This window comes from Scatophagus argus, chromosome 6 (assembly GCF_020382885.2).
Source record: "Scatophagus argus isolate fScaArg1 chromosome 6, fScaArg1.pri, whole genome shotgun sequence".
Lineage (NCBI taxonomy): Eukaryota > Metazoa > Chordata > Actinopteri > Scatophagidae > Scatophagus > Scatophagus argus.
The window spans coordinates 1,375,075-1,385,343 of NC_058498.1; the positions used below are offsets into that span (position 1 = coordinate 1,375,075).

The 10,269-nt window shown below is 47.2% G+C and overlaps 1 protein-coding gene across 1 annotated transcript; it reads right to left on the minus strand.

Annotated features, from left to right (window-relative positions):
- Positions 1-1,033: 1,033 nt before the first annotated feature.
- On the minus strand, positions 1,034-9,803 carry plppr3b (phospholipid phosphatase related 3b). Its single transcript, XM_046392676.1, has 8 exons — positions 9,546-9,803; positions 7,941-8,034; positions 6,669-6,854; positions 6,434-6,560; positions 5,778-5,973; positions 5,614-5,671; positions 4,892-5,065; positions 1,034-4,347 (listed from the first exon to the last, which is right to left on the minus strand). The coding sequence occupies exons 2-8, from the start codon at positions 8,022-8,024 to the stop codon at positions 2,953-2,955; spliced, it is 2,220 nt and encodes a 739-aa protein (XP_046248632.1). The 5' UTR covers positions 8,025-8,034; positions 9,546-9,803; the 3' UTR covers positions 1,034-2,952.
- Positions 9,804-10,269: the final 466 nt, after the last annotated feature.

A 10,269-nucleotide genomic window follows, 5' to 3' on the forward strand; every position in this document is an offset into this window, starting at 1 on the left:
TCTGATTTTTCTATTGATTAAGGAACATCGTGTCACTGATTGATTATGGATTGATTGACTGATTATTTCATCTGAACCACACAGCAGTTTCTGAACATAATCTTCGTCCTGTTGGCTCAAAGGTAAGATGCCATTTGTTTTTTGGGGTTTATATCTGACAGGTGGGCTTTTGTTGTTTTCTGGGAGATTTAATATTCGTGGTTGATATTCAGTCTGTTCACATCTAAAGAGACGAAGAGGATGAAGACGTGCGTTCGTATGGCAGGATGAAGCTCCACTTGGACTACAAAACGGTAGCGTGTTCCTTTGAGAGAATCTGGATGAGCGTCCACATAGACAGATTAAATGTACAGACTAAAAAAAGTTTCCTACCTTTCCTGCCTGCTTCATCACCAAAAGCTGCTGAAATGAATCCTGAATGTAAACCGCTTCAACTAAAATTAACAACTGAGAGTTTCGTCGAGGACTTTTCTTTAAGTGTCCTCAGGAGGCCAAGAGAGAAATCTCCTGCAGTCTGCCTGACTCTGAACGCCTCACAAGGCTTTAATCTTTCAGCACTAATTGATCGCTTTAACCAGACGGCCTGCGGGACCGAGAACTCGAGGAAGTTCAAACGATGAAGAAGCTGTGAAGGTAGAAAAGAAACCGAAGCTCATTAAGCTGAATGGTTAGAGAGGAAACAAACAGTTAGGACTCGGTGTGCTCGCTCAGAGCAGATCTTCTCCTCATCAAGTCAGGAGGCATTTGATTCCTTCATCTCAGCTGTTTTTCTACTGGGATCTCAAAGTACAAAATAAGTACTACGTACACATACTCAGTTGTACTTGAGATGCAAAAGTCAGTGCACAGAACACACAGACGTCTTTGACTGAACGTCAGCGTCGTCGTCCCTTCATGTGCTGTTAAATTCAAATATCTCACAAATTGAACCTTTAATGAGGATATTTTCTGAGAGGAAAAATAAAATAAAAATAATAAAGGAAGAAACTGATGATAAAACTGGAGCTAAAATAACTTTATGTTAAACACCGAGTGATCAAGAATAACTTTTAATTTGAACGTTTCATCATACAGAGCATGCAGCATCCAGCCTTCAGTCTGAAACGGTTTCAGCTCTCTTCTTCTTCTTCTTCTTCTCTTAGTTTCACAGATTTGACTCTTTTTATAGCAGCAGGATTTTTTTCTTTTTACTGTTTCCAGTCACAAAATGTACATGTTCGAGATAAATGAGTTCTTACATTCGAATGGAAATGTTCAGCAGTCTTTTCTGCTCTGGGGATTAAACAGAAAAACTCGAGGACGTCCGTCTGATTTGAAATCAAACTGTGGACACATGCAACACCACACAGACACATTAACAGCAGGGACAGGGACAGGGACAGGGACAGGGACTCGCTATTGGCTTATCACTATTTCATATTTACAGACACACTCTTTGATTTGGCTTCAGAGGCGCAGCGAGTCTTTGACAGAAAGATGTTTTATGTTTGTTCAGCTTCCGTTTCTGTTCCTGTGTGTGAGTGTTAGTGTCACTGTGAGGGGGGAAATAATCACATATCTCCAGAGTAAATATTAAGAGGGGAAAATGTCCTTTTTACCAGTTTAGTACGACAGAATAACAGCATAAAACAAAATAACATCTTATTTTGGTAACATTACAAAATTTGAAACTTCCTGCATAGTTTCATTGCTGTGCTCTTAAAACTGTGCGATTAAGCTCGATTCAGTTTCTTAAAAGACAATTCTTAAAAACATTTTGCTTTTCATCCTCGTTTTCTTCACTACTAGCTATGAAATGATTTTTAATAATTCAAAAGAAAAATATGAAACCAGACGTTTAATATCAGCAGATGAACTGATGACTTTTTGTGTTCTGTAACAAAATCAGTGAGTGTATCTTTAAATATCAACTTCTGTATAAATTCTCATAAAGGTCCTCCCTTAATAAATACACACATTCAGATTCAGATTCACACACACACACGCACACACACACACATAAACTCTGAACAGACTTACAGCCTCGACCAATCAGAAAGCAGCACACAAACAAACATGCTGAGAACCACTATAGCAACCAGACCATCACAATATAAAGGCAACGACACACTCGTCCAGGTAATATACAATCAGAGTGACAACGTCTGTTCATCTCTCACCGTCAGCTCTCCACAGGTAACACTGTCACAGGCCACGCCCCACGGAGGAGGCGGGGCCTGCTCCTGAACGTGGTCTGGGGTCAATGTTTGTGCTTCCAGAATGAATCTTTAGAATCGGCTCTGAGCTCTTCTCACTCCGTCTGAACGTCACATAATCCACAGAATGAGTTGCCATGGAAACTCTCCAGCTTCCTGCTCAGCGGCTCAACGCTGTGGACGATTTTCTCTCCACTTAAAATGAAGGATGGGTTGAACCAAACTGGAAGCTTCTGGTCATCAGGAAAAAGAAGAGTGTTGGTACCGTGAGTGTCCGTGTGGGTTTAATTACTTTCATTTCTCTCAACGTTTTCTAGACGCCTTTGACGTCAATGCTGTCGTTTCTTCGCAGTCTGCTGATAATGTTAGTTCATTTTGTGAATGTTTGAAATGATATTCTGTCCATATCTTACACATTCCACCTTTTAAACTGGGGCAAAAAAAGCTTTTAATTAATGCATTTCTTGTTTGTTTTCTGCATGTAAAGTGTCCTTAAAAGGGGCTTCAACTTGATAAGAATTATTGTAACAGCTGTGATACGGCAGCGCATTAACGTGTCTTTTAATTTGAGAGAAAACTGTCCCGAGTGTTGAGCCACTGACAAGTCTGACCTTCCTGAATGGAAACTTTCATTTTTGCAACTCCAACTTTGCATGACATGAAGCCCAAGAAATGCATAGCAACATGGTCCTCACTGCTGTCCGGGTACTGTGCTGTTAGTGACCAAAATAAGGCTTTTATTTTGAAAGGTAAGTGTCTAATCCTTGAACCTTCGTCCCTGCAAACTCTTGTAATAGTTCTCTTGTTCAGTCTGGTTACGAACCTCTCGATCCAACAGAACGAGCGCAGTCTTGCGTCTCATGGCCATCTCCCGTCGCTGAGCATCCACTGACGTCTCCACCTGTGGATTGGGTGGGGGCGGGTTGGGCTCAGGGTTGCCAACAGCTCGTGGTGAGGCAGATCGGTGGGGCCTGAAGCTGCTGCCACGGGCAGCGGAGTCTCCCCGGTTCAGGCTGTTGAGGTCATAGGTGTCTCGCGGGTCGCCCCCTTTGGGTGCACCTGCCCACTCCCAGGGGTTACCATTACCTGCGAGGGGCGGGGCTAGAGGAGGTGTTGGGGCTTTGACCACAGGATGGTGAGGGGCGTGGGCATCTACCGTAATGATACCTGACCCTTCCCGCTGCTCGTAGGAGGGACGGTAGTGTGGAGAATCGGTGGTGGAGGAGGTGGCAGAGCAGGTGGAGGTGGTCTCAGAGGATTTCTCCCCAGAGGAGGAGGAGGGGAGGAGGCCCTGCTGCTTCGACATGGCGATGACCTGCATGAGTCGAGGCTGGTTGGCAGCACCACGATTTGACCCCTCCCCACTTGTTTTCTCTCGGATGGCGAGCCACTTGGCCCTGGTCAGGGCGCTCTTTGGGGATACTGGCGGGGGTCCTGCTTCAGGGATCTGTGGCGGTCTGGGAGTTGCCACAGCTTTGGCGCCCCCGGGAGGCGGAGTGGGGTTGCGGCTAGAAGGCGCCCTCCCAGAATGCACTGTGGGCTGGTAGATGGGGACCTGAGACCCCCCATCGTCTGTCCCCACAGAGCCCACCTCAGAGCCGTCCTCGCTGACCTCTCTCTCCATCTCATCCCGGACACTCAGGCCTCTCATCTCCATCGACTTCTGCTTCCACTCTGACACCAGCTGCTGTGAACGCATTGGGTCCATGGGAACCTGCACCGCCTTCAGACGCCGCTGCACCGGCTGCACCGGCTGCACCGGCTGTACCAGATCCTCTGGTCCCGTGTTGGTGCCCAGCACTCCGTTAACATTCATGCTAGCCCTCGGCAGTGTGTTACTGAAGGTCAGCATGGTCTCCTTGCCCATGGGGCTGCGAGGGGCCAGCAGCTCCACATCCACGCTGGCCCTCTTCAGGCTCCCCATGGAGTCCTTCTCCCTCTGCAGGGGCCCCAGGCCTTCCAGCCGGTCTATGGGGGCCGGAGCTGCTGCTATCTCATCGTTACTCTCCGAGGCGGAGGCAGGGCCCTTGTTGTAGACGGACTCGTGTCCTCGCTCCGTCAGCGCTCGCAGAGGGTCCTCCTTTGGGGGTGGGGGAGGCGGGGCTGGAATGATGTCATCAGAGGACTTGAAGTTGGCGACAGCGTGAAAAGCCTGAAGAGGAAAAACATCCTTAAACGTCTGAAGACTGAAAATCGGCTGATGTCACTGCTGAACGTCGAAACAGCGAAACAGTTTCACCTCTTTGTTTGTTTAATGAGCCATCACTCAGACGTTTTAATGATCCCGTCACAGATGAAATCAGTGCCGGAGGTCAATCAGAGACTCTCGATATAAAATGACGTTACACTAAATGCAGCACGAAGCTAAAGAATGTATTAGTTAAACTGAGTTTCACGTTTTTTCAGCATTTGGACTGGCTACTTCAAAGAGTGCTCGGGGAGAAGTTTGTTAGGAAATACAGTTTATCAGCAACTTTTAATGTAAATTCTTTCCTTGTGTCTGTGACTGTTTGACGACTTTGACTCTGACCTGTTGCTGTGAAGCCCGCTTTTGTATTTAAGTCTTTAAATGGATAACTGAGAGATTTTCAGTGTGAACCAGGGGCTGAAAGACGCCGAATAAACAGTCTGTTTGTTAGTGAGCGAATGAGCCAGTGAGAGCAGCTTTGTTTGTTATCAGACGTTTCAGATCTCACCAGATAAGCAGCGATGAAGGCTCCGATGAGGAAGCCCACGTAGACGTCGATGGGATGGCTGCGATGCTGAGTGATCTGAGTCAGGCCCGTTAACGCTGCCGCGATGGCGAACGCAAACACCAAGACGGGTTTCAGCAGCTTGGTGCTGTCGGAGATGGTCGAGTTAAAATACATCTGCAAGGAAACAGAAAACAAGCGTGTCTTTTAATGTAGTGAACAATTATTACAACTTAGAAAGCCATTTAAGCTCACTGTCACAGGCCTCGAAAATAAGCAAACAGAATTCATTTTATGGATGAAAATTTAATTTCATGAGTAACTTTCAAAACAGACATGTAAGTGTGATTTTCACAGGAAGTGACATCAAGTTTTCAGTGTTTGAGAAGGAAGTGAGCAAGCAGGAAGTTAGCCAAGCTGTTAGCACTGAGTTAGCATTTTGGCTTTTTAATGTTTGTCCCTTTGATTTGTTGATTTGCATCTCAAATTCTGCTAAATTTTATGACGACATGATGATATTTATGATACGCAAACTGGTGTCTTCCTCACAGAGTCTTCATCAGTGAAAAGTATCTGCATGAGGAAGATCCTCTGAGGCGTTCAGGCTTTGATATTCTGTCTCTGACATGTTGGACCCTTTCTAAGGGTCAATCAGTTCTTCAGTAAAATTAAAAATAAAGTTGTGTGAGTGAAGATGATCTGAGTGAAATGACTGATTTTCTTACAGAAACATAAACAGCAGCGAAGGCTGACAGAGTTGCATGCTGGGAAGGGAAAGTTTTCCTGTGAGGACAGAAAAAAGAGCAGAAACTTAAATCAATGATCACTTGAATGCTTCCAACACATCAAACCCTCCTGCACAGCAGAAAAACAACAGCGGCTGACTCACCTGGCGGCCATGATGGCGTGCTGGTCGTGTCCCGAGCAGATGTCTTTAGTGATGTAAGCATTTCTGTCGCAGGAGACGCCGGCCAGAGTGTAGTTGGGTTTACAGACGGTGAGAAAGAACGGGGCGTGATAACCTGTCGACAGCTGGATGATGTCAGTGACCAGAGCCGTCGCACACAGACCGAACACGTGCACACCTGGAGAGAAGAGGAGCTGAAGTACGCATGGTCGTAGGTGTGCTTATATGCATTGTGTGGTGGAGTCATTGACTGTATATAAAGATGGAGGACATGAGAGCATCCCCAAAGTGATGCAAAAACACCTGCACCGCCCCCTGGTGGCTGGCTGCAGTACAGCTCATAAGCCTCCATACTAGCAGATGGGATGTGAGCCAAACTAAACACTCAAAGTACACATTAAATCAATTTTTTCCAAAGATGCTTTCTGTTATTTCAGGTAGTTCTTATCGAGCTAATGTTTGTTCAAGTGTTCATGTTTCTGATCAGTTTGGTCTTAATTAGTTATTTGGTGCTATAATAGGGGGGCTGAAACGTCATGATTGGCAGCTAAGCGCAGCCAGTGGGTTGAAAGTGTTGTGGTCGTAGGCTTTAGGTGTGGTTGTATGTGTTGCAGTTGTAGGTGTGGTTGCAGTCGTACCTACAAAGCGCACCGTCCTCCTCAGGAAGGAGTTAAAGTTGCAGCCTCCTGCGTTGATGCTTCCTTCAGGTCTGCGGAGCTTCAGTCTGGACTGCAGGCAGTAGATGAGGCCTTCAACCAGCATGATCTGATACGCAAAACAAACGCACCCTCAGAACCTGACAGCATCAAATACACTACAACATATGCCGCACTGCCACACCGTGTATGTTTTATGTGTGTATTCTTGTGTTACCGAGGCAGCAGGTCCAGCGAATGCGAGGCTCAGCAGCATCAGCAGGGGGATCAGTTCGTCTCCTCCGTCCACGTAAGGCATACTGAGCTCCCTGTCATGGCACCGAAAGCCCACCTGAGCCGGCTGGACCACATCAGTCAGCTCCAGGAAGTACAGAGACACCATGGAGGAAGCCACGATGGGCAGCTGCACACACAAAGGTGGCATCAGGTCAGGACAGAGTGAGGCGAGAGGTGGCTTCATGTCGACACGCCTGTCGTGTCCGTTTAAAGCTCTCAGTCTGGGAATCTTCCTGACATTTACAGATAAAGTCCTCCTCACAGCAGTAAAATGTGACAGAGGAGGAGAACAGATGGAGGTCTGGGCTGAAAATAGTTTCCATCTGCTGCTAACACCACCGCTGTTAGCCGACACGTTTCCGTGTTCGATACGGAGACGGCGAGAAGAGGAAGTCAAGGAATGTCTTCCAAATGTGAATCTTCCTCCTCTGTGTCGTAGAGCTGCATTAAAAACACATCAGGGAGCCACACCGTCGCTGAACACACACACACACACACACACTAGTTTATTTTGACTCGGTCTAACAAATACTCACCAGAGCACTAAATATAGATTCATCCACTGCTGAAAATAGTCCCCAACAATATCCAGTGAGCTTGAAGCTAACAGGAAGTCAAAGCACCACGAGATGCCGTAGCGTATTGCTGGTGTGAAAGCAGCTCTAAAGCTCTCAGGGTTTCACCAGCAGGTAACTGGACTCAGGTTAATGAGGTCTACCAGTTAGACACCGTCTGTATTTGGCTGATTATCAGTGATGTTATCCTGTCACGTCCAAACGTCGTGTCCTGCCTGCTCATCCTGTCCATGCAGAAATGCATCACGATACAGAAGCCAGATTGTCTCCTGCTTCATCTGGACTTTGAATCACTAGAACTGATTTATCACAATGTGTGACCCACGTTCAGATTTAAACACAGAAAGACCCAGTTCAACGCCTGTTAGAGTCATGTGCATCATGTGCCTGAGAGTTTTGGAGACTGACGCTGGTGCAGAAGATGTCGGAGAGTACCTGAAGGGAGCTAGCTGCCATGTGAGACGCAGAACCATTTCACACCTTTCCAAACAGACTTTTGACCAGTTTGTATTCATGCAGGACGCACAAATGTGCTAAACTGTTAATGTCGTGTCAGAAATGTTCGTCTAGATGAGGAATGTACAGATGAGAAATGATATTGAGAGTTGGCATGTGATCCACCTGAAGCTTCTTCTCACCTCCACAAAGTAGAAACATGGCAGCAGAGTCAAACTGTCTTTTGGAGGTTTCTTCTTCATCTTCTCTGCAGAGTTCATCATCATCCTGATGGACCTGGAAAACACACACACACCATTTCATTTCCACTAACGTCGCTGCTCTGTGTGGACAAAGGTATGTGGACAGGTGTACTCTAAGCAGAAGCACAGTTTCTCTCCATCACCAAACTCCACCTGCATTTATGTGAAATGTTCAATGAGGAGCCCTGAGTGTATTTTTTGGAGGGAACATCAATGACATTATCAAGTGTGATCAGTGGAACATTAGCAGATCAGTTTCTTTGACTCCTGGGGGTAAACACTGTCCAGTGACATTTTTAAAGGAGTAGAGTTATTCTGTGAAATGTAGTTTAATAGCGAGTAAAATCCCCCCCCCCCATCCTCCGTTAGCCGGCTGATGTGCCCTTGAGCAAGGCACTTCACCCCCAATATGCATGTAATTTGCCGGGTGTTGCATGTGTGTGTTCAGCTAAGGATGGGTCAAATGCAGAAGACGAATTCAGTGTGTGTGTGTAAAAACATATATGCTGTCAATAAAGCTGACTCTTCTTCTTCTTCTAAAACCATCAAAATCAATTTCTCAGATGGTTCAGGGCTCTGAGCAGACCTGATCCAGACCTGCCGCACTCGGCTGTAAGTGCTGTTATCGTGAAGCAAATAAAAACGTTTCATCCCTCACTACAGCGATCCAAACCGCCTCCGGAAGCAGCATCAGCACGTGAACTGTGTGTCACGAGCTTGACGGAGCGAGCCCCGCATCACCACGCGTGTCGGCTGCAGTGGAGGGAAGCGCGCTGTAACTGGACTCTGGTGTTCTGGACTGATGACTCACGGCTCGCTATCTGACAGTCTGATGGGTGAATGTGGGTTTGGGTGCCAGCAGACGCTCCCTACAGGAATGCATGTAAGGTGCAGCGGAGGAGGGATACTGCTCGGGTCCACTGAGACGTGGTTAGACCACTTTGGTGTGGTGGAACACAGCTGGTGTGCACAGAACCCCGAACAAATCCATCTGGCACAGCCGCGAACGGTGTTGAGCTTCTTCGGTCAGGTGTCCACTGACTTTTGGCCACATAGCGTACAACAATTTCAATGGGCGTCCTGCAGGAGATCCGTAAACCACCAGCAAGTCACGTGAGACACCTGAACATCAAACACACCTCCCGATGCCAGTTAACCCCCGACCAATCAGAGCTCAGCCCTCAAACGTACCGTTCGGACAGAACGAGACCCGCAGACGGACAAACCGTAAAGGACTGCAGTCATCTGACACTCTCTCTCTCTCTCTCTCTCTCTCTCTCTCACACACACACACACACACTGCACCCGTCTCGGTGTGGACCGGATATACCGGATACATCCCGGCTCTGCTCCGTGTTTTATTGTCTAACAGCTCTGATGAAGCTTCATTTGATTTGACGAATAAATGAGCCAAAGGATGCCGCTCCGCAGAACACACACTCACACTCACACACACACACACACACACACAGACACACACACACACACACACACACACACACACACACAGCCAATAGAATGACAATAAAAAGCAGTCGGTCTCACCTAAGACCATCGATCCCCTTTGATTCCTGTCACGTTTCCTCCTCCAGCAGCAGCAGAACCGGACCAGCTAACGGAGCCCCCCCCGGTCACACCTGCCTGCTTGTGGTACTGGGTTCTGGTTCCGTTAGTACCGGATTAGGATCCGTTCCCCCCGAAACAGCGCAGATCTGCGAGCGTCTTGTTCCCTGGCGGAGATCTGCCGCTGCTGCACGGAGTGTGTGTTCAGTGTGTGTGTGTTCAGTGTGTGTGTGTGTGAGAGAGAGAGAGACTGCAGAAACATGGAGGTGTCTAAAGCCTGTTGCTGTCTGTGTGTATGGCAGGTGATTGGTGCCTCCTTCAGACACTCACTCTGGTGATTTTCGATTCTGTATTCTCTCTTTGACTGCTGTTTCTTCTTTCAAACTTTTCACAGAAGAGTCTAGAAAACCAGGACCCGAGCAGGATGTAAGTTGTCTTTATTATCACATTCTGACGGGAAAACACTGAAGCCCTCAATGATTTCAGTCAGACAATCGCAGTTTAACACTTTAACAGTGAAAACACAGAGCGAACATCAGGCAGAGCAACAGAGGAGGGACCCTCCTTCAGGACGGACAGACAGGAAGTGCCAGGTGCAGAACAACAAAGCCCTGAGGTCCCCCATGTTTCACTTCACAAATTATGGGTGCATTATTATTCTGGGAAGCATAAGGCGTCCTTCAAAAAGCAGATGACAAACTGGTAA